The 27,469-nt window shown below is 48.4% G+C and overlaps 1 protein-coding gene across 1 annotated transcript; it reads left to right on the forward strand.

The window, feature by feature from the left end:
* Positions 1-27,253, forward strand: Ehd3 (EH-domain containing 3). The gene is made up of 6 exons (NM_020578.3): positions 1-629; positions 11,391-11,567; positions 15,638-15,735; positions 22,310-22,722; positions 23,206-23,370; positions 25,078-27,253. The coding sequence occupies exons 1-6, from the start codon at positions 403-405 to the stop codon at positions 25,603-25,605; spliced, it is 1,608 nt and encodes a 535-aa protein (NP_065603.2). The 5' UTR covers positions 1-402; the 3' UTR covers positions 25,606-27,253.
* The last annotated feature ends 216 nt before the right edge of the window (positions 27,254-27,469 follow it).

Genomic DNA, 27,469 nt, shown 5'->3' on the forward strand with positions numbered 1-27,469 from the left:
GGGGACTTCCTGCACGTCTGGCATTTAAACGCGCGCCGGGGGCGGCGGGATGCTGCTGCGGATGCGGAGCTGTGTGAGCCGCTGCCTACCCGGCGCAGCCTGGGCTCCGCAGTAGCGGAGCTCGAGCATCCTTTAGTCATCTATCTGGGGAGACCTGGAACTCAGGCTTCGGCTTCCCGGCAGGTTTGTCTTTAATTTCCAAGGTTGCAGTTCTCTTGACACAATCCACAGCATCCTTCTCTCCAACCGGGCTGTGGATGAACCTGGGACTGGACTGAATCCAGCAGCTGGGGCAGCCCGGGCCATGGTGCGTCTGAGCCCCGAGCTCTGGTAAGGCAGTAGTGGCGGCGTTGTTCGAGCTAGGCGGGTGCCACTCCCGGGAGCTTCCTCCCAGCTGTCACAATGTTCAGTTGGCTGGGTAACGATGATCGCCGCAAGAAGGACCCTGAGGTCTTCCAGACGGTGAGCGATGGACTCAAAAAACTCTACAAGACCAAGCTGCTGCCTCTGGAAGAGTATTACCGCTTCCACGAGTTCCACTCGCCCGCCCTGGAAGATGCTGATTTCGACAACAAGCCCATGGTCCTGTTGGTGGGCCAGTACTCTACCGGCAAGACCACCTTCATCAGGTGAGCCTCATCTGGGTGCTGAGCCTTCCGGGTGACGTGGAAAGTCTTCCATTAAGGGCTCTGAAGAAATCCCTGTGGGAGGCCTCAAAAGTTGATCCTACTACCGAGTCCCCCATTGATTCCTATATGATGTCCCTCCTCAGTTCTTAGCCCTGGTCATTTTATTAAGAGTCATCCCTGTTGTCTGATCTGGGCACTGAAACTGAGGCACAGAAGGAACCAGACTCCTAATGAAGGTGGGGATACCGTAACCCTCCTTTTGACTAGAATCTCTTATCTCGTGAAGGGCTTGGGATTATCCCGGGGAGCCTTACCTTTGCAGCCGAGTTGTTCTCATGGTCGCGGGCCTGGGGATGGGGGTGAACTGGAGACCCTGGGGTCATTTATTCTTTTACCGTTTTTCCTTCTCTCTGACAGTGCTTTTAGGGCTGTCTCTTAGAGAAGCAGAATACTTTTAATAAGTTTCTTCTTTGAACTTAATAGTTCAATAATAATAATAATAATAATAATAATAATAATAATAATAATAATAATAAAGCAGCTTACAGAAGTAGAGGAGATACTAAGATGCCTCATCTGGCCCTTGACTTTGCAGGTGAGATAGCAGAGGTGATGGGAGGATACGTGATGGTTTAGAGCTGCACAAGATGGAAGCAGCCCTCGGTGCCTGTGAAAAATGTTAGCTACGTGCCTGTAACTTTAACAGGGAGTCTTCCATTCCGTTGAATGATAGATTTTGGGGGCTGCAAGCATTCAGAGAGAAAGTCAGAAAAATCCAATAGCTCTGAAGAACAGGCCTCTCTCAATCTTTACTGCATACAGACTGCAAAGCCAGGCTGCCCTTTTCAAAGGTTGAGGGGTACACATATTCCAAAGGTTGGAGGCTGCTTATGGCCCTTTGGGCTAAGAGGTCACACTCTTACAGGTGCCGTATCCTCCCAGAGTCAAGGGCACCCATCTGCAGAGGGCTTTAAAGCAGCAGTCCTCATATTTCTGGATTGGCATCATGATCTACAGAGCCACGTGCTTTGCTTGTCAAGGAGAGCAGCAGAGTTGACAACCTGGTGACTCATTTTTCAGTTTCTCGTGTCTCCCGCGCTAAGCTTCTGGGAGCCGTGTGTGTACCATGCTAACCTGTCCTGTCTGAGCAGAGCACCAAATCATTTGTCTTTGTGGAGTGGACAGTCTTGGGCTGTCAACTTGACCTGCAGCTTTGCAAGGTCAAATGATTTCTGAAGTGGGGACCTGGGGGTTGTGGCTTATTAACTCTAATATATTTTAAACATGAGACATAAATCCATTGTGGGTTTTTTTTTCACCTTGTTTTTAAAAATCTAAATCACTTTTCTTTTAAAAAAAAAAAAAAGAAAGCTGTAGCACTCTCTTTAGAAAACTCCACGGATACCCTATGTTTACCTGTAGTGTTGAATGGATTTAACTGGGAACACAGAGGGAGAATCTTGGATTCAAAGTCAACCCTTAATTTTATTAAACACCAATTGGTGCCAAATGTGCTTCAGAGATACCTGGGTTGTGCACACAAGTTCCTTTGTATCGCTGTTCTCCACCCTTTTGGGTTTATGCCTCATGGGAAGTGTGGGCAATCTGCAAACTGTTCTTGGCTTCGCACCGCCTTCCCTGGCCCTCTGATCATCCTTGGTCATGACCCTGAGGACATTAAGCTACTGGACCATCTCCTTCCCGCAGTAAAGGCACTTTGGTAGCTTCTGGACCTGAGCATGTCCAGGGACTAAGCTCTGGGGAGTTCCCAGCAGCCATCTTGCAAAATGGGAGGGAAGAAAAGCAAATGTGTTTTAAGAGCAGGGTCCCCCGAACACTAGAAAGTTTAAGTGCCTCTGTGTGGGATACCCTCTGGATTTTGCCTAAGTCACCACAGGCTGTTACTAGATCCAAGAAAGTGGAAGAGTGAGATGCCCCACATTATCCCTTATCTGAGGGAGGCAGATCCCTCTTCCTTCTTATCCTCCTAGTTCAAGGGGCCCCCTTCCTCCTCATAACAATAACTGAATTTAGCTCGTGCACCCAAAGCCGTTTCCCCTCTAGAGAGAGGGCAAGAGTGGAGCGAGTCAACCGTCAGGGGTTTTCCCCAACCAAACTGCACATTTTTCTCTCTTCTCACTAAATCCAACAGTTTCAATTATTATTAGAAAGCGAAGAATAGAATAAACTTGAAAAAGAAACGAAACTGTCCATAACCTATAACTCAGGAAAACAAAACAAAACAAAAACATTTAAAATATGTTTACCTTTTCGGGACTTACGGCTGTCTTACACTCTGTTGAGCGCATACCATGAGTGTAATTTCGTAAGCGAGAGTTTTTTAGTTATGGTTATAGTATGACTATGCCTCACCTAACCATCATTTTCATCAGCTATATAATATTTCACTTCAGATAGATGTGGTGTATTCCTTAATTAGCTGCTACTTTACATGTTGCTCTTGATTTGTTTGCTGTTGCAAGATTACCCTGAATAGCTGGGTGTGGTGGCGCATGCCTTTAATCCCAGCCCTTGGGAGGCAGAGGCAGGCGGATTTCTGAGTTTGAGGCCAGCCTGGTCTACAAAGTGAGTTCCAGGACAGCCAGGGCTACAGAGAAACCCTGTCTCGAAAAACCAAAAAAAAAAAAAAAAAAAAAAAAAAAGAAAAGAAAAAAGATTACCCTGAATAGCATATTCTCCACAGATTGGTCTTGGTTTATTTTAGAGATTACAAGAATCCTGGGGGGGGGGGGAGGCCAAAGGGTATGCAGCATTCTTCATAAATATTTAATTTAAAAAAAGAGTGTTTCTCTATTGAGTCGAATTCCGCAGTTGGCTCCCAACATGGTAGTACGCACAACTACCACTTTGCCCTGAGTGTGTGCACCCTGGTCTGGCTCTCAGGAGCCTTCCCATCTCTGTCTGAGGCCTGAGCCTGGAAGAACCTCTCCCCTCCAGGACTTGCCCCTTGAGTCCCTCATTATTGGCTTTATGTCTCCTGAGTGTCCATCTGCTTTCAGCTCTGCGGTGTTTGCCATGAAATCTATTGCTTGTCTCCGGAGGAACACACAGAAAGGACATTCTTGTAATAACTAATTGACGTGCTATGATCTCTGCCTGAAATAACTTCCCTGGCCTAAGGCCCAGCAACCCAGAGTAATAAAATAAACAATAAATTGGTCTGTGGGCTGCTCCCTCCAACACAGTCTGCCTTTCTGGAGCACAGTAGCTCTGTGTCCCTGGCGGTCTCCTTCCGCCTCTGCTGTTTCTCTTGCTGGCATGAAGCTTTAAGCTTTAAGCTCCTCCTTCTCCGGACCTGTTGGATTCCTGGCTACCCTTTCTTGCTACTTATTTTCTGGGCCTTCTCTGTCTGCTGGCAGACAGGAGAGAGGAAGTAGAGGTAGGCAGGAACTAGCCCAGGTACTAACTGTTATTATGGTATCCTTGAACTTTGCTTGGACTGGAGAGGAGAGGTCTGAGGTTCAGAGCCCCTGCTATAATGTCTAGGTTGAACTTGAGCCTCTTCTGTAATAAGCCTTGGGCCACTGGGATGCTAGGTGTACCAGAGTGAAGCCAACTTAGCTGTTTCAACTGTTTCACATTTCTTCAAGGACTCTGCAGCCTCCACCAAGGGTGATTGATGTAGTGTTTCCTGTGTTTGCTCCATCTGTTATCATTTCCAGGGACAGATAGGGATGGGGACACACACCTTACCTTGGCCCTCAGTGTATGATTATCTCATGAAAGATGATTTTCATGGAAACCAAAGGCAGAGAGTTCACCATCCTGGGGAAATCCACTCCTCTGTAGACTTACTCTGCCTGCAACAGTACCTTCACCACTTCAGGGCTCTGATATCGGGAGTCAAAGGATGTTCTTTTATTGTCCTAGTCTGTTGTGTTCAAAGTGGAGCTGGGTAAATGTGCAGTTGCTTTTATCCAAGGCTCATTGGTTACTGAAGGGAGCATAAATCTTCAGACTAGAGGAACCGTATCTGCCTGCCTCGGGTCCAGATGAGGAATCACCTTGAATCCAGGCATCTGGAAGTCAGCAGAGACAACAGTGGAGAAAGGTTTGCATACCACTCCCATTGGCTGTGGGACAAAGGTCTTAACCCAGGCTATGTCAGTAGAACCTGGCTCCCCTATTCTTTAGCCAAGAGGCTAACAAAGAAGGATAAGGGAGGTTACACCCTCATTTCTCTCTGATCTTGTTTCCTTATCCATACCATATGAATCCTAGCAACTGCTTCGTGGGAACAGGAGAGTTCAGAACCAATTCTAGGCCATTTAGTTCCAGGTACCAATGGGGTGGGAGGTTATCAATACCCACCCATCTAGCTGAGGATGACCCTCAGGAGGTAGGGGGCAGCCTTCTAGTTTGGTGAAGGGCATGCTGCCTGTCTATACTACAGAAGGGCAGAAGAGGAACATGATGCTGGAGTAACTAGTGTCCCAGATGGGCAGGCTGCAAGGGTGGAGCCTGCAAGGGAATGAATGCTAAAACCATCCAATCCCAGCTCTAAACTGTTCCATGACCATTTCCTGGGGCATGAAGCTGACTTCTTAACCTAGCATCCATCTACATACAGTCTTCCACCTACTTTGTGTCTCTGTGTGTATGTTACTCTCTCCCTAAAACTAAGTCAGGCTAATAGGGCAAGAGTTATCCTGGCTTTATTTTAAAGTAGAAGGATCCATGGCTGAAATGCTCAAAGATATAGTTGCATATCACAAAGACCCACTGTGCTTTCTGAATGCGCTTAGACTACCTGCAGGGGAAGAGCTGTGAGATCTGCTGTTACAGGAGAAGGAAGAATGTGTGTGGTTTGTGGGTGAGGTGGGGGATGAATCCGTTAAGGCTTCACGAAGGACACATCTGAACTGTGTTTAGAGACAAGGTGGGAATGTGCCAAGTACCTGCAGGCAACCCTGAAGGGTTCATTTTCTCTAATTATCGTTTCTGTCATTGTGGGAAAAGTCTGCTACAGGCCTTGCTTTCTCAAAACTCTTGTGTATTACCTCGAACTGTTGAACTTTTTAGCTGTCATAGTTAGAAACCAGGTATTTCCCTGTTTTATCAGCCAGGGAGGTAGAGCCATTCCTTTAACATGTTCAGTGACTTAGGTATTTATTTAGTGTGTCCATGCTTGCCTGCTTGGATGTATGTGTATGTCCGGCAAGTGAAGGTCAGAGGACAATTTGCCAGAGTCGATTCTCTCTTTCCACCATGCTAGAGATCAAACTTAGGCTGCCAGGCTTGGCAGCAGGTGCCTTTACCCACTGAGCCATCTTGCTGGTCCCAGTGTTCTTTTGAGCAACTTGTTCAGGATCATGTTGGTGGTAGAGTTGTGTGGGTCCCTAAGTCACTCAAGAGAACAAGATTCTTCAGATGATTTGGGACACCTAACCCAGAGCCTCCAGCAGCAATATTCACAGGTCCTCAGCCTTTGTAGTTTCTTCCCTGTCTGTGGTTGAATCCAGTAGCTGCTCAGAGCCTGGGCCTCCTTGCTGGGGAGTTGGGTGCCTGAAAGACAAGCCCGGATGAGACTCTTGGGCTCTATGCCATGCCCTGCATACTTAGGTCATCAGCAAAGCAGACCACATGCTTAGATTGCCAACTAAGCAGGGCATAAAAAATGAGGAAAATGTTATGAAATAATTTCTACTTAAGAAGCATATGAAGAAAAATCACCCTCATGGGGAAAAGTCAGATTTGTGTTGAATTTCCCCACACATATTTTATGGTTTAGCCTTTATTTATTTTGCATTGGATGGCAAGGGAGGGGAGACACCAAGATCTTTTCAGTGTTGTTTGGGACCTCAAATTTGACCCTGAACTTGAACATGGTATTTTTCACCTGACCCTGTTGCAAAACTGAGTTAATGTTGTCATGTCATGGCACTGGTAAGGTGGATTATGTGGGCAGAAGTTCAAAGCATAAGCATAAGTACAATCTAAGGAGGGTTCTGTCCCTTCTTATTTCATGCGTCCCCATCTCAGCTGGTCCCACCCAGGCTTGAATTAACTTTTCTTTTTTTACACAGCTGTGGGAATGTTTTTGCCCAGCAACAGAGGCGATCTGTCCCACACCCTGTAAAGAAGTAGTGCATGAGATTTCTCAATAGATTTTCCTTTCTGGACACAGTGGTGGCTTTGTTTGTGGGGCACCCGGTGCCACAAGCCATACCCAAATGTCTCTGAGAATTTATCCCGTCCAGTTCCCTGCTTGGCCTGACTGTAGCCTCTGGGCATGCTCTTAGCCTCCTTAGTCTCTGGGTTTCCCCAGACTCATTACGAGGTCAGCAAGTTATGGGTCCTGTGAGTGTAAGAAGCCAGCAGACCAACCCAGAACCCTTTGGCCGGCCACCTCAGGCAGTGGCTCCACAACTCCCCAGGGAGCTGACCTGTTAGGCTGGGCAGTGTCACCCTTTGTTCATCTGCTGAGTACAGCATGTCTTCCAGAGCTGGAATCTGAGACGCCTTCTAAAGAACATTAGCTCATTGCCGCTGTGGCCTCATTCATTCTGGGCATTTTTGAGGCTGCCTCAGAATGGTTCTTTCCATCCCTCTAGTTCAGCTGTCCCATCCACACTCTGCTACACCTCCTCGATGGGTCTGCATTAGGACATGGAGCAGCCGACATCGACTGACCCAAATCAGCACAAAGATTCTCACAGGGAATCCGGCCTTACTGTTTCTCGGTGTCCTTTTGAAAACCACAGGGTCAAGACCTGCTCCTGCCATCTGATAGCAAGAGCATATGCATATAGATCATACACATATACATATGCATATACATATATACCTGCAGTCACTGAGGCTGAGTGAACAGCCAGGGGCTGAGTTTCTGGAGACATGTATTCCCAAGTTTGTGGGTCCCAGGCCCTGGCTCTAACCAGCTTCTTGCCAAACGATATACTTTTGGAGCTTATATCACGTTTTGCTTCTAGTTCCATGTGGGGATGCAGGGCATCATTGTTGGCCTGTCCCCAGAGGTGGATGCATTTCCAGGAGAAGGCTTAGGTCGTGAGAGGAGACAGTGGCTATGGTCATGAGAGGCATTGGTGTTAAATCCAAATGCCAGGCTCAAATCCTAGGCTATCTGTAACTGATGTGCACATGGGGCAAATTAACTTTGGTCTCTTCCCCTTTAAAATAAGAAAAGATGCTCTGTAAAGGGTACCAGTTGAATAAGTAACACATGTAACTCATCTAACTTCCACAACAGTCTACAAGGTAGATTTACTCCCAAGGCCAGCAGTTCTCAACCTGTGGGTCATGACCCCTTTGGGAGTTGAGCAACCCTTGGTCACCTAAGACCATCGGAAAACACAGATATTTGCATTGCAGTTCATAACAGCAGCAACATTACAGTTATGAAGTAGCAACAAAACTAATTTTATGGTTGGGAGGACACTCCAACATGAACGGTGTCATACACAACATGAATTAAAGGGTCACAGCCTTAGGAAGGCTGAGAACCACTGTCCTAGGTGGCATTTGACAGAGGGGATCATCATGCTAACAGCCCACTGGATATGAATATTAGACGAGATGACCATAGAACAGTTAGAACAATGTCTGGCATATTACAGGCAAGAAGTAAGCCTGAACTAGGATGCCCTGTGTGGTGGAGGGAGGTACTGAAGCCACGGTGTTTACAATAGGTACCCTCTAAAGGGCATACTCGTCATAGAAAGCCCGGGGTCCTGTCTCACTCAGGAAGTTCTCAAGGGAAAGGTTCACCAAGAGAGCGGAAAGCACAGTCCTATGTGTGGCTTTGTTTTTCTCTGATCGCAGCTCCACCACAGGCTCTCAAAAGGATGTTCTGACTGGAAGAAATCCCTCCTTGATACTCCCAGTTGCTAGACTGGAATAGTAGAGGTTAGAGGGGATCCCCAAGGCAACCCACGACTTCAAAGGCTCCCCCACACTGCTGCTGTCATTAGTCTCTGAGCAGATCAACAGCTTCCTCTGGGGTTGAGGCTACTGCAGCTGCTCCACGGGCTCCTTGGGGACCAGGTCCATAGCAACCCCACCCAGGCAACATGGGATAGTTTCCTGAAGGCACAGCTAGCCTGCTGGGGACCCAGAGGAAACCCAGTAGGTCTCCTTGGATCCTGCCCACCCTAGAGAGGCAACGGATGGCAAGGAGCTCAAACTTGAGCCAGGGAGACTGGACTTTGCCTGGGCCTTGGTGAGCTTTCTGGGAGGTGATTTCTTAGAGGAATCAAAGATGGGAGAAGAGCAGCAGCAATGTCTCCCTGCTGGGGGTGGGGGCATGGGTTCCAGCCCTAGTACTTGAGAAAGTCACATAACCCTTCTCAGCTTCCTCGGAGCCTACCTCAAGTGCCACTGTGGGGAACAGAAGACAGTATAACCAGACGTTCTGAATAAAATGTGACACTCAGAATTGCTGTTATATGTTAGCAGTTATTATTAAGAAAATGACAGGGTTGATACAGAGACCACTATAATGCCCTGGCTGTGTGTTTGAATCATCTGGGAACCTTATAAAGAGTAGCACTACTAAGGTCTTGACCAAGAAGGTTAGAAACATCAGAGTAGAGGCCCGAATCCATCTGCTGATACTCCTCAAGTACTAAGGACCAGGAAGCTGGGCCTCTGTGGTTCTCATTGTTCCTGAGCCCTCCCTCTGTAGGTTTGCGTTTCTCAGGCAGCATCCTTTAGTGCCCAGCACAGATGCTCCGGGACTGTCCTCTGTCTGCCCAGTCCTATCCAAGGGTAGCTCCATGCACTGTTTTTCAGTCTAGCCACCCCCCACCCCCTGAAACACACTGTGTTCAAACTTGTCCAAGAATCCTAAAGGGCTCTGTTCTCCATCATCCTTAGTGACTACTCCCTGGCTACGCATGCTCCCTTTCTCTTTGCCTCTACAAGGGGCAACAGAGTTGGGGAGGCAGGTGGCCTTGAGTTCTCTCTGCCCAGCCGAGAAGAGCAGAGAAGTATAGTCATGCCATGACACTGTCAGAGTTTCGGAAGCAACCATCCTCCTGCTCCCTCAGGAGTGCCATCATCAGGGATGAAAATAAATGGTTGCAGGTGGTACCATTCAGAAGTCCACTCCTGGCACAGTAGCCAGGGAACAGAAGAAATTCTGAAGATCCCATTGGCCAGTCTCCTAGTGGGACAGACCATGAGGTTCAGAGCAGGGAAGAGGCCTGCCTGGGGCCCGGCATGAGCAGAATCAGGTACCGGAAGTAGAAAGTGAGCGTGTTAAAAACCACCCCATAAAAATAGGCAACCACTCTTCCCCTCCTTCCCTTCTTTCACTGAGATAATGTGTCAATTCCTGTGCCACCATTTCCCTCCCTTCTAGACCATAGAAACTGCTACCAGATACCAATAGGAATTTCACTAAAAAAATGTAATAATTGATACAATGGAATTCTACATAGTTATCAACAAGGGTAAAGTAAGTCTGGATTGCTGTTTCTCAGATGTGTTGAGCATAAAACGAAACCCCTGCATGGCTATTATCTGCATAACCCCTGCAGAGTATGTAAATTCCTACCCACTGGCTGTACAGCATCTTCTGTGGTTACTAAGCCTCAAGCTGGGGGCAGGATGTGTGTGTGTGCATGCGCACATGCAGGTGTCAGGTGCAATAGAAAAGCATTCGTAGATAAAAGGTAAATTTTGATTCACTCCACTAAAGGCACAGAGTTTAGAAAAAAAAACACTTTTAAAAAAGCATGGTTAAAATCTTAACCCAACAACCTCCCCGTGAACTGAAATATTGGTGATAGAACTGCCTGATGATGCCTGAGGACGCAAGGGAGAGAGCGTGCCTTGTGCAAGTACAACACAAGATGTCTTGAATATAGTCTCATGCTAGAAGCTTGCATCAGTTGGGTAGGTGGAGGAAGGTGGAAACTGCTTACAAACTTTAGTTAGGGCCAGTGAGGAGGCTCAGTGGGTAAGGACTCTGGCTATCTAGCCTGATGGCTTGAGTTCAATCCCCAGGACTCATAGTGGAAGGAGAGAGCCAACTCATTAAAATATCCTCTGATTTTCACATAGGCAGTGACACATGACAACATGTACATGTGCATACACACACACACACACTAAATAAAAGTAGAACACACACAATAGATAAACCTCCAGTCATCTGTATGTAAGTGTGCCTAAGCACAAAGTCTATAGCACATGCATACATGGAATATTTCTAGAAGGCTCCAGAATGCAAAGAATAAGGACAACACAGGAAACAAACTCTAAGGTCAGTTGGGATTCATTTTTCATAGTTTCTTTCATGCTGCTGTTTCATTATATCATATATACGTGTGTGTATGTGTGTGTGTGTATATATATACATACATACATATACATATATACACACACACACACATACACACACGTATATAACGAACAATGTCTAAGAAGCCAGAAGGGCCCTGGGATTGTCTAATTACACAACTGTGTATGGCAATTTCAGCTGGTTGCTTTGATTTGTGAAGCCTGCAATATTGGCATTAGGAATCAGCTTCATCCACGGGTTACTTCATGGCCCAAACCTTGCTTTCCCTCACCCGCTCCTGAGTCGGAGCAGAGAAAGGACCAAGAATGCAGAGTATGTGAAGTCCAGCTAAAAGCCTACTTCCTCTGCGCAGTGGTCGCTCTGGGGCTGCCCTTCTCCCATGACCCAAGTATGACCAGCTGTGTAGTAGATAAACAAGGGCCCTCTCCGAGCGAGCACCAAACCTACGTGACTCCACTCACTCCTTCCTGCAGGTACCTGCTGGAACAGGATTTTCCAGGCATGAGGATTGGGCCTGAGCCGACCACTGATTCCTTCATAGCAGTGATGCAGGGAGATGTGGAGGGGATCATTCCCGGGAATGCCTTGGTGGTGGATCCAAAGAAACCCTTCAGAAAGCTCAACGCCTTTGGCAACGCCTTCCTGAACAGGTGAGTCAGGGTGGGGTGGAGTGGGGGTGTGTACTGCTGGGTGGTTGCTTGGCTTCTTTTGGGGTCACAAGGGTAAAAGGAGAGGGTGTAGTCCTGGGAGACCCTGTGTCTTTTCTGTACCAGCTTCTTGACTGGTGCCTGAGTGTAACTGAGTCAGTTTTCATGGTATGGGACTTGACAACAGTGAATGCTGGGCTGATACCACCTGATGAAAGAGCAAGGAAGGATTTGACAGTCCTGGACCAAATGGACCTACCCTGCCCTACTCTAATGAAAGCATTAAAGGAAAGTTAAATGTTTCCCAACATTTGCTTACATCATACCTGGATTATTTGTCCAAGCAGAAGGAAGCAATAGAAGGTTCCTTCTTGTTCCTAACTATTCTACTTGGGAAGAACACTGGTCTTAAAGAAGAGGCCTTGAGTTTGAGCAATAGTTCTCTTAAGCTCCTGTGTGCTCTTGAAAGGTCATCTCCCTTCCCCCAGGACAAGTTCAGGACTGAAAATACCAAGTTCATCATGAGGCTTTGAGTTGGCAAAGCCCTACACAGTGTCTCTCAACCTTCCTGATGCTGCGACCCTTTAATGCAGTTCCTCATGCTGTGGTGACAGCAACCATAAAATTATTTTTGTTGCTACTTCATAACTGTAATTTTACGATGTTATGAATTATAATGCAAATGTCTGTCTGTCATCTGATGGTCTTAGGCAATCCCTGTGAAAGGGTGGTTTTACTCCCAAAGGGGTCGTGATCCACAGGTTGAGAACTGTTGCTCTAGAGAGTGCTGGACAAGCTAGTCTGGCCTTCATATTATAACTGTACTCAACTAGAATGCGGACAGGTCCCCTTGTTAAAATGACTAATCCAGTTTACATGTACATTGAGCTCAATTTCAAGGTTACTTTTCTCATTGGAGATCTTTCAAATGAGAGTATAAAGTATGGGCTTTGGCTTCAGACAGTCCTGGAACCACATCCCGCCTTGAACTGTGGCTCTTGGATGAGTTACCACCCTTCTCTGTGCCTCACTCTGCTTGGGTGTATTATAGGGTAGTTAAGAGCAGAAGGCCTGAGTTCTCTTCATAGCACCTACCTCTGGCTGCTCACTGTAGGGGATCCAGCACTGCCTTCTGCCCTCCATAGGCACTGTATTCATGGACACATACCCCAACATAGACACACATGTCAACACATATTTAAATTAAACAAAAATCTTTAACCTGATTTCCTAATTATTCAGTGAGAGAAATAGGTACCTCTTGGTGTCATATTCATCTTTAGAAATTGAGGCTCATTATCCAGAGACACTTTCGGTGTCTTTTGTCCTGTAAACTTTCCTATAGTGACATATGACTTGTAATACTTCGAGACAAGAAGGGACAGGTGGCCTGGTAAACAGTGTAGAATGCCAACTGGCAGGACATGTTTCCAAAACAGGGCCAGGGGGACAAGAAAAACCACTGGGGAGTTGGTCTGGTGCGGGAGGGGCCTCAGGAGGTGGGTGTGGCTTCCTAGAAAACAAGGTTGACTCAGCAAAACTGGACTGCAGTGGTCATTACTGAGGTGCATTGGGTTGGGGTCCTTGAGACCAGCAGTTCCTACTACCTGGGGCTGAGTAAGAAAGGCCAGATCCAGGGAACAGCGAAGAGAGGCACATGGGATGCTAAACACCAAAGAGTGGTGTGTTGAGGGAAGGTGATATAAAAGATGAATCAGGAGGTGTGACTGAGATATCTGGGGAGGGAGACACGATGCACTCCATTTTGCATGCCTCGGTTTGCAGTGAGTGACTGAGTGACTGTGAGTCACCTAAGCAGCCTCGTTCTTCTGAGTCAAAGAGGAGCTGGCTTCCAGGTGAGGGGGGAGAAGAACGGGGAGGGGGGGTACACAGAGTCAGTCATCAAGAGATGGAAGGCAAGGCTCGAGGTTAGCCTTCCTTCAGGATAACTGCTTACAGTGATAATAGTATCTATATGTAATGGCATGTGGTCAGTTGTGATAACAGATTTGTGTAATTACCATAGTAGCCAGCACATTCCTGACAGAGGAGTGCCTTTATGTCATTAACCAAACCCAGCAGGTCCCACTAACTCTATGATTAGACTTTTTGAAACCAAGGAAGTGTGTGTGTGTGTGTGTGTGTGTGTGTGTGTGTGTGTGTGTGTCTATGTAACAACACACAAACTTCTTCAGTATTGCTGTCTTCATCCATAAGATGACAAAATGCAAACTGCAAAAACTCTGGGCCCTGCTCTCTTCCTGCAAATGTATAAAGGAAACCTGAGAGAGGAAACGCGTATAGAGAGAGTACTTGTGTGAATTTCACACTAGAAATTGAGGAGAAGGGTGAGGGGAGACACTGTTTCCTTACCTGTCTCGCTGTACTGCTTTCTTTTTTTAAACCATAGAAGAATATAAACTAAAAGGTTCTGAAAGCCATTTATAAAGAGCATATATGAGAAGCTGCTGTTTGAAGGCAGGGGGAAGGACACAGGAGCCAGCGCCTCTAAAGTGCCTGCCTTCTCTCTTTCAATCTGTGCTTTTGATGATTAAAGTGTTTAGCCTGGAGAAGCAGACCCAGGTGAGGTCCTGCTTCGTGGTTTGTGGCCACAGGCACCTGTACAGTGCTGCTCCGGTGAAGCAAGGTTGGAGGGAAGAAAGCAGGGTAGCTGTCTTTAGGGCTGCCTCATCCCCCAGGCACAGTGCCAGTGGCAGAGTCTGAGACTCTAGGCCTTAGAGGCAGCAGCTTGGGTGAGCCCAGCAAAAAAAGGACTGAGTCTAGTCCACCAGGATATGCTGGAAGATGCCTCCCAGTAGGGGAGAGTAGTCCCAAGGGGCTCTGTGGAAAAGCTGGCACTTGACATGGGCACGAAGTAATGGGTGGGATGACCCTGAATGGGCGAACAGAGAGCATTCCAGGAAGAGGAAACTGAAGAGAAAGAACACAAGCAGAGAGGGATGAAAGAAACCGGCTCTGTGTAGAGCTCTCTAATGAGAGCATGGGGCATGGGGGTGGGGTACTGTGTACTCACCACTAAGACAGTGACTGATAAGGCCACCTAGGGTCTGCCAGTGGTGACCATTCATCTGTCTTGGTCTAGATTCCCAGTCACCTTCCCTGTGCCAAGAAGAATCTGTCTCACACGTTGTCCGCACGTGTCCCTGTCCCTCTTGAAGAAGGCTAGATAGCCATCCTAGAGCACCGTCTGGCTGAGCTAGCCCTTTAATGCCCAGATAACACACTCGTGGGAGGCATGGCCTCTCTCAAGGCCAGCCTTAATGCTACCTCCCCCAGGAAGCCCTCCCTCAAAGCCATCTTTCTGCCTGGGTTCTAACAAAGTCTTCTCTGACTTCGAGGTGCTGGCCCCTCTGTACCCTGGTTTTCCATTGCTGTACAGATAGCATCTTTGCTTCCACCAGGGGCAAGGATAAAAAATGGTATTTCATGGGTATCTTGACATCAAGGGTTTAGAGTATGAGCCCAGACTGCCTCAGGATCACCTTGGAAATCCCTCAAAGAACCGATCTCCAGGTATACTGCAGTTTCTTTCAGCTTGGTCTCATGTAGGCTTGCAGATAAAAACACATGCAGAATTCACAGAGATATCTACCAAGCAGCAAGTCGGAGGGGGGTTCCCATACCCCAACTATATGCAGACCTCCAGATTTGAGAACACTGTGCAGTGGAGATAGAATGTTGGTTGACCATCAGAAGCCAGTCAAGCTAAGTAAAGGTTTCCCAGGCTGGCCAGGAATCATTAATGACTTGAGGCCACAAGCATTAAGCCAAGGCTTTGGACACACATGGGGGATAGAATATCACTATGGAGTAGCCCTATTGGCCAGGCAACATTTTACTAAGCACCCTGGGCACAAAGTACTCCGAAACTGGATGTGGCAAGTTGCAAGAAAACCGTAACTCACTCCCGGGGTCAGCTATCATACCTAACAGGCCCACATCATGGGGCTCAGGACCCTGCAGCCCATGGGAATGTCATGTGATTGAACCCTGAGGCTGAGCCAGGGGTGCCTCCATGGCTTAGTGCAGCTTTCTTCTCACCAACTGTGCAGGTTTGTGTGTGCCCAGCTGCCCAACGCCGTGCTTGAAAGTATCAGTGTGATCGACACACCGGGGATCCTCTCTGGGGAGAAGCAGAGGATCAGCCGAGGTAAGTGACAAGTGACGTTCCGGGCAGCCATTAGCTCTAGCCTCCCACTCCTGGCCTCGCCTGCCATAGCTGCCCTCTGCCTCTAGGTATCCTATGGTCCTTTCAGCTTTGGAATTCTCATTTTTTGAGATAGAGTCTTATGTAGCCAGGGCTGGCCTTGAACCCCTGATCTTCCTGTCTCTACTTCTTAAGTACTGGGATTATAGGTTTGTGCCCTAGCATCCAGCTGCCCTATCCTTTCTGTACTATGCTTTGTATCTTTACCGACAAAATTAGACGAGATGTACTTTCCCCAAACCCTGATGCTGGCAGCCTGGACTGGGGCCAAGTTAGCACTCAAAACTCAGCCTCCGGGAAGGGTCAGCCTTAGACTGGCTCTTTTCTCTGGGAAGTGGGCAGGGCTCTCTGAGTGTTGACCTTAGGTGACACATGCCTTGCCATGTGTGCTCCCGTGACTCCTAACTGACAAAGGTCTATCCATCTGTCTTCTCACCACAGCAGGGCCCAAGAAGCCATTCCTCAAGGGTGTGGCTTCTCACTCCCACACTTCAGTGTCATGGAGTAACTGTCTATACAACCCATGAATGTAGACCCTTGAGAGTTAGCAGTTCAGGCTTTTGACCCCCGAGAAGGCTTCTCTCTCATCCGCCTTTGAGCTGTCCTGCTTCCTCTGCTCGGATCATTGGGCTCACATCATGGCAGTGTGTGAGCGCAAACAGTCGGAGAGGCTGCTGGCAAGGCCCTCTGGGAAATAACCTTCTCTAGGTGGACAGACCTTCCTAGAACCCCCATTTTAAAACAGTGTTGGGAAGTGGAGTGCCATGAAGTGTCTGAGCAAAAACTCCCTCTGTCCTGGGAGGTTAAACCTGGGAAGCAAGAGAGGAAGGAAGCATTTGAGGGTACCTCCCTGCCTCCCAGGTTCCTCCTCACAGATCCCTAGTTCCTGTAATTGGTGACTTGTGACAGGGTCCAGGAAGCCTGGTCCCTTGATCCCTAACTCTGGGCTCTCATAGAATGAGGGGTAGTCAGTCTGCACTCACCCTGCATCTGAGTCTAGGCCTCAAGGGATTGACAGGCTCACAGAGTAATCTTCAGCTTGCTCCAGAACACTGGGAGAGGTCATACTTCCGGCTGCAGGGGAGGGGAGAGGACCTCCCACGCACCTGCTAGGCCAGCACAGCCTGGCTTGCAAGAAGGTCTGGAAAGGATGGCCTATAGGGGCCCAAGAGCACTACACTAGTAGTTCAGGGCTGTGAACAGACAAAGCCCCGGAGGTCACAGGGAAATGCATCTTAGGGCTTTCCTATAAGGTCCACAGACATTAGTTCTGGGACTGGATCATGATGGGCTCTTTTCCCTCCTTCGCTGCTATCCAGAGCTACATGTTACACGACCCTAGTGTTGGCTCTGTGATCCGTCACCCTTGTGTTAGTGCCTGTGCAGATACATAAAGCAGCCTCGTTTCCAGGGACACCTGTCTTCCTCCATCCCTGCCCTCCCTCTACATTCTCTCCCGCCTTGCCTTTGTCTTCAAACCTCAGTGGCTGCTCTGCACATACTGGGCACTAGTGTTCCTGGCTATATTTCATACTCTCCCTCTGAAAACTGATAAGATGCCAGGCTCTTCTCGTCTCTGAGCAAAACAGTGACTATGCCAGGGTGTTCTCTGTGGTCCTGAGTCCCTGATGATGGAGCTGCTGGCAAAAGCAGCCTCCGAGACAAACAGGAACTGGGTGGGGCAGCCACCAGCCTGCAGTAATGCTGACTTCAGCACCCTGAGAAGACCAGAGTCAGGGAGGATATCAGATACCCCAGCCATCCAGGTGGTGGAGGCGGCGATGGTAGTGGGACTTGAATCAGGAACATCTCCTGGGTACATAGCCTCTCCCATCCTTCTCCATGGTTACCATAAAGCCAGAGTCTCAGTTCATCCCACTCTAAACCCTGTTACTCACACATTCTTCACACATATACCCATAGCTTCCCCTCCCCCACATGCATGCCTGTATACTTCCTGACACCCACGCATAACACAAGTGTATAATGCACAGATCTAAAGTTGACTGCCCAGACTTCCTTCACCCCTGCTGTTGGCCAAAGTATATTTGGTACTTCCTACCTTCCTCAAGCCCAGGTGGGCCAGGCCTCCTCAGATATTCTTGCTGACCAAGCCTTGCATGAAGGCTCTAGCTGAAGGGCTCTAGTTTGCAGAGCCTGAAATTAAGCCCCCTCACCACACCACTGCCGGCTCAGGGCTTGTGGCTCAGCACAAGGGCTGGAGTCAAGTCAGCACAAAGACCTCGCTCTAGACTGCCCAACTCCTGGCACGCCTGAAAAGGAAGCTGCCCCTCCGGGCATCGTAGGGGTGGGCCTTCTGCTCCAGCCTAATGTCAAACAAAGTATGGTGTTGCTTCCAGGTAGCCTTCCGTCCAGGCTTGGGAAGTCGTGGGGGCTGGGGTGTATGTCTATAGAGAAACCAAGTGCATGATGTTTTGGGGCTAGCACTCAGGTCTGGAAGAAAAGGCTCTGGAGTCAGCAGGAAGGCAGGCAGAAAGCTGTTCCTGGAAGGGGCAGGATGTGGCTGGCCCTGGTTCCTTACTGGGAAGGAGCACGGATGCAGTAATGGGGGAGCTTAGAGGGATCTGGAAGGCTTCGTACCTTTTCACCTGGAAGCCACGCTTCCCGACGGTGTCTCAGACTGAATCCCTGTACCAGTTCCACTCTGGAAGGTCACCCTCAGGGTTTCATGCTCTCATCCCAGACTTCACACAGATAGAGATGCTTGGTCCAAGGGCTCAGCAGGCTCAGGGCAGGTGGCACAATTGACATGGAAGCCCTGGTCTCCCGAGTCCCAGCCCTTGGCTTTTGGCACGTTATCATAACTGGTTGGGAAGACCAGGGAGGAATGGGGAATTAGCTTCTCAACTCCAGGTTCCCTCTTGAGACTTTGAGGGTGTGTGTCATTCCTTAGAGCCTACATCCCCAGCCTATCCCTGAGCACTTCAGGGATCCTGGGGTTCCTCAGATGACCAGCTGGTAAACCCATATATGTGTGGGTATTCATATGCAGCTGAGTCCTGGCGCCCTCCAAAGGTCTTGCTGCCTTACTGGGGCCATCTGGAGGCCTGTGACGGGTCTGCGGTATTGCTCCCCATTGTCAGCGGAGCCCTTCCCCCACTCTTGGTACTGCATGCCTCAGTATCTCTCTCTTCTTAAAAACATCTCTAGACGTTAACAGCTTTTCACGGGCTATGCTATGTGGCCGTCACCAGCATCCTGTTCGCTCTGGGGAGCAGTAAGGATCCAGTGAGGCCGGTTTTGAAACTGAAAATGCAAAGAAAGGACACACTGTATGTCAGACAGCGAGAGGGAAATGCTGGGTGATTAAGGAATGGCCCTGCTTCATTAGGTTTGTCTCATTGATTTCCTCCTGCCTGGCATTAATTAGAAATGCTTTCTTCCCGGCCCCTGGAGCCTGAGGGTGGGGACTACAGATCGACGGAAGGCTTCCCAGATGCTGGCCTGGAGCCTATCCACTTGATCCCTGGGTGCCAGCAGACATTCCAGAAAGAATCCAGGAAGGACAACTTCTGCATTCTGTCTCTCCACTCACTGATCTATGTATGATTCAGAGACCGCCGTGGGCCATTGCATGTATTCAGGCATGGTTACTACGAGTCTCAGAGCCATTCCTGAGATAAGGGATATGGCCATCCAGTGGTCACCTTGGGCATGCAGTACATATTTTGCAGTCCCCATTCAGAGTAAGCTCTCTCCCCCTGCTGTCAGGTATACTTTCCATGGCTACACCATGGGCTCTGCATCGCCCCGGTTGTAACTACTCACATTTTTACAGCCAAGTCAAAGACAGTCAGACTTGCAGAAGGACATTCAGAAGACAAATGGCAAAGGTAGCCCCGTGCACCTCTCCTGACTGGGCCCAGTCTTTGCCTTTCCTATGCCTTCATTTCTGGGCATACATATAAGTCCGGGCTATGGAAGCAACTTAACCTACATCCTTGAGGTCACACAGGCCCTGGAGTAGCCAGGAGCCCTGGAGTAGCCAGGAGCTGGGAGGGTAGGCCTCAGAGGAGCCTACAGAGCCAGGGCTTCAGTCTTCCCCACCAAACTCCTCAGAGGAGGCTCCTCACTGCGATAGCAGCTTACCAGAGTTTTCAGAGTTTGCAAAAGGATTAATATAGGAGGCCTCTGTGCTTATTGCATCATGGGAAAGGTTCCTGGAAGCCATCAGTTCATCAGCAGGCCCCAGCAGGCTTCCTTTAGCATGCCTAGGGCCCCCATGGCAGCAGCCCCCAGTGTTTCTCTCTCTTTGGGTCTTATCTCCATGTTTCTGCACTCTCGGTCCTCACACCTCTGGCCCTGGAAGCAGAGAAATGTAAACCAAGAAAGGAAGTTTAAAAGAATCATCCATACCAGATGCAGAAACCAAGGATGAGCAAGGGGATTCAATTTTCTAGCATATCAAGTTAATAAACTAAGCAGAAACCACAGGGAACCTACCCAGGCCAGTGATCCTGTGGAGACACAGACGTGTTGAGTAAGCTCCATCCTGTGGGAACACACTGAGGAGTTCTTTAGGAAGGGGCTGGGCAATTGGGCAAGGTCATAAGTAAGTGGTGTCAGCCATTCGTCTTAGATTTGATCTCCACAACCCTGTGGTCAAAGCGTTGGTGGGTCCGAATTTAGAAACTGGAAAACTAATGGTCCAGAAGTGACCTGTTCAGGGCTTCATGGATGTAAAAGGCAGAACAGGACTCTATGTCAACTGTGTGCAGCATATGCTGATGGGGTGCCTGCCCTGTGTGCCCTTGGTATCGGAGAGATGGAGAAGCATAAAGCAGGTTTGTTCAGGTTGGCTGTGGGGAGAGTTCCTTAATTACATGAGGATAATGGGTACCCATTGTTAGGGAGATTTAGCTCAGTTTGTAAAGTGTTTGTCATACAAACATGAGGTCCTCAATTTGAGTCCCACAACCCATATAATAAAAAGCTAGACTTAGAAGCACTTGTGTCCCCTTATACTTATAATTCTGGCACTGAGGAAGCTGAGACAGGTAGATGCCTACAGCTTTCTGGGCAACCATCATAGTTCCAGGGATAACCTCTCCCTCTGTGGTTGGCTTTTCACCACTGTAACAAGCATCTAAGGCTAATAACCTAAAAAAAGGAACGGCCAGGTCTGTCTCATGGTCCATGGTCTCCTGGTTTCACTGTTTCTGTGCTTTGGTAAGAATGGAACATCAAGGTATTGGAGCATGGCAGAGCAACACTGCTAACCCTTTAGGGCCAGAAAGCAGGAAAAGAAGAGCTTGGAATTAAAGTCTGGGTCTCTTACCCACCTCAGTGACCCATTCCTCCACATAGCTCCTGTCTCCCAATAATGCCCTTAGTATTACGAATCCACCAAGGAGTTAATCCAGTAGTTATCTCAGAGCCCTCATGATCCATTCACTTCCCAAAAGCCCACCAGTTGACAGTCAAGCCCCCAGGATGAGTCTTTTGGAGACCACGGCATAATCAAACCAGGATAATTTCTCCTTCTCCCAGACCCGCAGTTGCTTAGAACTGAGCAGAATGGGAATTCCTAGAGTTCCTGGAACCAGCTGGATTTGAAGTAGCTTAGTACTGGATAACCAGGTGCCAGAGGCCCGGTCACATCCTCAGGAAGGACTCTCATACAGAATCGGAGTTGGGAATTTGGGTGGGGCTGCAGCAGTTGAGGAAGGAAGTGATCTTGTGAACTATAGGAGAATAAATCACTTGAATCCGTACCAAGAACTCAAGACTTCTTCCCAACCAGAAATGGGCATGGTCTGAACATGCATCCGTAGCCTGTATCTTCTGTTTTTTTTTGGCTTGTGCCTTGTGAAGAATTTCTAAATCTATTCCAATTCAAAACAAGTGTCCAAGCGGGTCATGACAAGACACACCAGGAACCTCAGCACTCTGGAGACTAAGGCAGGAGGATCTCAAGTTCAAGGCTAAATTTGCCCTATTGAGAAAGTTCAAGGCCAACGTGGGATACTGCAAGACAGTAGGAGCCAATCTCAAAATATCAGCATGAAAATACTGTCCAGAGTTCTTTTCCCATCAGGATCCCTGACCCCTAACTTTAATAAATAAGATAAATGGATTGTGGCCACCCTTTATGGGAATAGCAATGCTCATAATAGAGCCCAGCAATTCCTGAGCATCTCCATCATTCTACAAGCCAAATACTTCCTAATGGTCATTTTATAGATGGAAAGTGGTAAGGAGCCCTGGGGATCTAACTCAGTGGAAGAACAATTGGATACCATGCATGAGGCCCTGTGTTTGATTCCTATGACTGCAAACACACACACACATGCACATGCACACAGACACATACACATACACACACAAAGAGAGAGAGAGACCACAGTAATTTGCTCAAGGTCCAACAGTCAAATGGGAGGAGCCAGCATGTGAACCCAGAGACAGTTTCCAAGACTGTGTGTGTTATCTTACATTGGACCCTTCACTCTACTTCCATGCCCCAAAGCTCCTCTCACTGACTGTCACTCCACCACAGGGTATGATTTTGCTGCGGTCCTCGAATGGTTTGCTGAGCGGGTGGACCGAATTATCCTACTCTTCGACGCCCACAAGCTGGACATCTCCGATGAGTTCTCAGAAGTCATCAAGGCTCTCAAGAACCATGAGGACAAGATGCGCGTAGTGTTGAACAAAGCTGACCAGATCGAGACCCAGCAGCTGATGCGAGTATACGGAGCCCTCATGTGGTCCCTGGGGAAGATCGTGAACACCCCCGAGGTGATCCGGGTCTACATTGGCTCCTTCTGGTCCCACCCACTCCTCATTCCCGACAACCGGAAGCTCTTTGAAGCTGAAGAGCAAGACTTGTTCAGAGACATTCAGAGTCTACCCCGTAATGCTGCTCTTCGAAAGCTCAACGATCTCATCAAGAGAGCCCGGCTGGCCAAGGTAAGGCTGCCGCCAAGTAAGTACACCGTGAACAGGTTCGAAAGTAGAGCTCAATTGCCAGAACTGAGGTCCTTTCGGTAGGAGAGTGTGGGTGGTTATGGTTGCTGGCTCTGAATTAGATGGCCAGGTTGGAGCTTGGCTCCATGTCCACCTCAGTGATTCCTGGGAGGGCTAAGGTTTGATAGTTTCTGTGTTGTTTTCTACATTCACAAAATGAATGGGCTGGTGGAAGAGGAAGAGGAACAGAACATGAAAACCCTCGTCACCGTGCCAGACACCTTAGTGTTCAGAAGCTGCCACTGTCGGTGTCTACGACAGCAGTGCTCTCACCCCCTCCGCTGTGACCTTCCCTCTCCATAGTCTCACCGTACTAGCACGTGACTGTGAGGAACGAAAGAAGTAGTTTCAGAAGCAGGGTCAGGAGGAAGGGCTGGAAGGGCCAGTTCAGGCTCCTCCTGAGGTTGTCCTCTTCCTCTTTGTCAGGTCCACGCCTACATCATCAGCTCCTTGAAGAAGGAGATGCCCTCAGTGTTTGGGAAGGACACCAAAAAGAAAGAACTGGTGAACAACCTGGCTGAGATCTATGGCCGGATTGAGCGAGAACACCAGATCTCCCCTGGAGACTTCCCCAACCTGAAGAGGATGCAGGTAATGAGGGTCAGGGTCCCTACGGTTGGGAGACGGCATCTTACTAGCTGGCTGCCAGAAAATGAAGGAGCTCACAGAGCTCCTGGGAGAAGCCAGAGTCATAAGTCACAATCACTCACAGCAAATGCCATAGCAAAGGCTGGAGAGAAACAGCCCAGTTGTCCCCAAAGGCACAGAGCTGTGTTTGATGACACTGAAGACCTTACCTAGTGAAGGCCACATGTTCAACATATCCCAGAATTCCCTGGGAACAGCCTGTGGCCCACAGCATGTTTTTGGGTATGTTGCAAGCCCTTGAACCTAAGGCTACCACTTGGGATTGTGTGTTTGGGGGCGGGGGATGTGGTCTTCTCCAAAGTCATTCTCAGAGAGAGCATTTTCACCTGCCTTTTGTCAGCTGAGGTCCTTAGTATTTTTGCAGCAAAGCATTCACATAAGCATCACATAGAAAAGCCCGGAACCCAAGCAAGAAGCCGCCATGCCATTAGAAGCTAGATACATGCAGAGCTTTCCTGGCATCCATAAACAGGGCCTTCAACGGTTCTTGTACACAACTGCTGAGAACCCAGTGAAATATCTTTCCTGCAAGGCCCTTAACCTAGAGTCTTGCTCTGCTCCCCACAGAATCCTCTTTGGCCCAGCCATTGAGAGGAGGCAAGAAGCTTCCTGCCAGCACTTGCCTCTGAATTGTAGCTGTAAATAGCCTTTAAATCTTCGTCAGTGCCCATCCATGTTTAGTGGCCTTCTTCCCCACATAATGAGATTGCTGTGGCCAGACCAGGGCAGCAGTGGGCATCTATGGTCTTCTAGAACAGTTGTTCTCAACCTGTGGGTCACGACCCCTTTGCAATTTCACAGAGGTTGCCCAAGGCCATTAGAAAACAGGTATTTACCTTATGATTCATAACAGTAGCAAAATTATAGTTTTGAATAGAAACAAAAATAATTTTATGATGGGGGGATCAGCACAACATGAGGAAATGTATTAAAGGTTCATTAGGAAGGTTGAGAACCACTGTTCTAGAAGCAAGGAGAGTTGGATGTTCTAGGTTGAGGGTCTTTTGAGACTGCAAAGATTTTCAAACTAGAGCATCTTTCTTTTTTGATGTAGGTGGGTGGACATGTGAAGGCAAAAGAGACAGCTTTCATATAGTCTACATACATGCCTGTGCCTAGGTCAGTCTTTTGATATCCAGGAAATTCCTGGTTGAGAACTATAAGGTTAGGAACGACCTTTGGCTTTTGTTACGGTTTTAGTTGCCTTGGTTTCCCACCCCGGTCACTCTGGCCCTCTCACTAACTGTGACTAGTGTATGACTTCCCAACCTCTAAGAGCACCAAGAACAGTAGTTAGGGAGCAAGACTCCATCCCAGAGGACTACTGCCTTCAAGGTTCACCAATTAACAGCCAAAACTAACTTTGGAAGAAACGTCTGAGTTCCAGTTTGTAACAATATTTAAAGAGATGACAATAAACAAAACCAACACTAGTTTTCTTTGTTCCCCAGCTCCAGCTCTTATTCTGTTCCTTCATAAAAGACCTATCCTTAGCCCATCAGGTCCTTGCTCCCGTCCCCTCACACAGCCCGTTGCTTTCACTAGAAAGATAATTGGGCAAGGATTCTATCGTTAATAGGAGGCACCTTCCGTGATATGAGCATCTCCTTCCACTGTATTCTACTTCATCCTTTTCCTTTCTCTTCTCAGGACCAGCTGCAGGCCCAGGACTTCAGCAAATTCCAGCCACTGAAGAGCAAGCTGCTGGAAGTGGTTGATGATATGCTGGCTCATGACATTGCCCAGCTCATGGTGCTGGTGCGCCAGGAAGAGACCCAACGGCCTGTCCAGATGGTGAAGGGCGGAGCATTTGAGGGAACCTTACAAGGCCCCTTCGGGCACGGCTATGGAGAGGGAGCTGGGGAGGGCATCGATGATGCCGAGTGGGTGGTGGCGCGGGACAAGCCTATGTATGATGAGATCTTCTACACCTTATCCCCAGTGGATGGCAAGATCACAGGTGCCAACGCCAAGAAGGAGATGGTGCGCTCCAAGTTGCCCAACAGCGTGCTGGGCAAGATCTGGAAGCTAGCCGACATTGACAAGGATGGCATGTTGGATGACGAGGAGTTTGCCCTGGCCAACCACCTTATCAAAGTCAAGCTAGAGGGGCATGAGCTGCCCAGTGAGCTACCTGCCCACCTCCTCCCTCCATCTAAGAGGAAAGTATCAGAATGAGAGAGCCAGGTAACCTCAGACAGACAGTATCAAAAGAGAGGATAGACATGTAGACCACACACACACACACACACACACACACACACACACACACACACAACTTGACAGTCACACTATAAATGAGAAGGGTTCACCTTTGTCTGAGCACCTCTCCAAGTTCCCAGGGTTGGTAGAAGGGCAGCTTTCCCTCCTCTGTCTTAGGATATAGGCCTGTGTCCAAACATTCCCTCCATCTTCCATTCCCCCACAGACATGAGGCAGTTAACACAGATGGCCCACCCACTCTACCCCCAGTGCCTCCACATCTAGGCTCCGAGCAGATGGAAAAGGCTTTTTCATGGAATAGAAAATTTGCTTTATTTTCTATGCTTTTATTTTTTTTCCCTCTGGGGCTTCCTAAGTAGAAATTGACTCAGGGCCTGGGAGCTGTGAGGGAAAGGAGAAGCTGAAAGAGGAGGACCAATCTGAGAAACCTCCATAGGGCACTGCACCCCACACTTGAAAAGACACTGGCCTATGTTCTCTGTGTTTTTCTCAACCCAAGACTCTCTGTCTTCCTCAGTAAACATGGACCTTGAATTCTGCCTGCCACTTTGGGTCAAAGACTCACAAACAGGAAAAGAAAAAAGAAAAATTTGGTAGGAAAGCACAAGGAAGATACCCTGTGGTCTTCTTCAACAGGACATTGGATTGGTGGTTCATGGGTTTGTCCCCCACCCCCAGCGTGGTATCTCTGGATACTCAGTTTCTTTATACATACCAAGCCATTCCTGTGTGGCAAGAGCAGGGTTAGGCACTTTCTATGTATTAGTCCCTGTGGCCTTCATGAATGCCCTAGGCAAGTTTGCTTCCCTCCTGTTACTGCATTTTTCAGGTGAAGAGCCAAAGACTCAGAGTAGTTTAGGGTACCTTCCCAAACTCCGGGAAGTCCCAAGAAGAGAAGATTCAAATCCAGAACTTGAGACACCCCTCTGTCCCAGTTCTGTGATGGATGAAAGATCCCAGTGTTGCTACGTGGTGACAAAGCACAGGACAGTCTGAACACACAGCCCCTCACACAGCCTTCCAAAGCATCCAGGCAAGGGAGGGAGGGAGGTTCACCAGCCTTTGATGGGCCAACAATCTGACCATCTGTCACCTTGTAGAAGCAAACTGTGCCTTCTGGCCTGCGCCTCGTGTTCACAACATCACAGAAGACCAGCCAAGCCATCAGGAGAGTGGGCTGGACTGCTAGATGTTGTCTGTGCCTATTCCTGCTCAGCCTCCCGTTCATTAGCCTAAAGCATCCCAGCTCAAATTCAGCCCCAGGCTTTTACAAAGCAGGACTTCATGCTAATTCACAGAAGGCCATCTTGAAAGGACTGGGACCTTGTTCTCTAGAGTTCCAAGGACTCTGGTGTCCTTGGCAAAATTTCCATCATTCTCAGTGCCCTCTATCTCCTCTGTGGTCTCCCCCTGGCTTGCCCTATGCCCACTGTTGCAGTAGCTCTCTGCTACACTCCTACTGTGATGGAAAACAAAGCAAGTATAACTTATTTTGTATCTATGTTCAGACTATATCGACTGTTCTGTGTATCTTCAATGTGCTTATAACTGCAGTGTGTTTGTCATTAGGATTCATGTTAATACAACATATTTACCCTTTGGTACTCTTTTGGTGACTGAGCATCATTGCATAGCACTAGATTCTAACATGGCATGCCTAGTTACATGGCAACTTTGGAAGACAGTGGCTCATCTACTCAAAGGTCATGAACGCACCACCTTCTACTGGACTGGTGATCTTATCTAGCTTACATGAAGCTACAATGGCCACTGTTTGCTGCTCTTCTGGAGTGGAGATGTTCACTTCATCAAACTTAGA

Source organism: Mus musculus, chromosome 17, assembly GCF_000001635.26.
Source record: "Mus musculus strain C57BL/6J chromosome 17, GRCm38.p6 C57BL/6J".
Taxonomy (NCBI): Eukaryota; Metazoa; Chordata; class Mammalia; order Rodentia; family Muridae; genus Mus; species Mus musculus.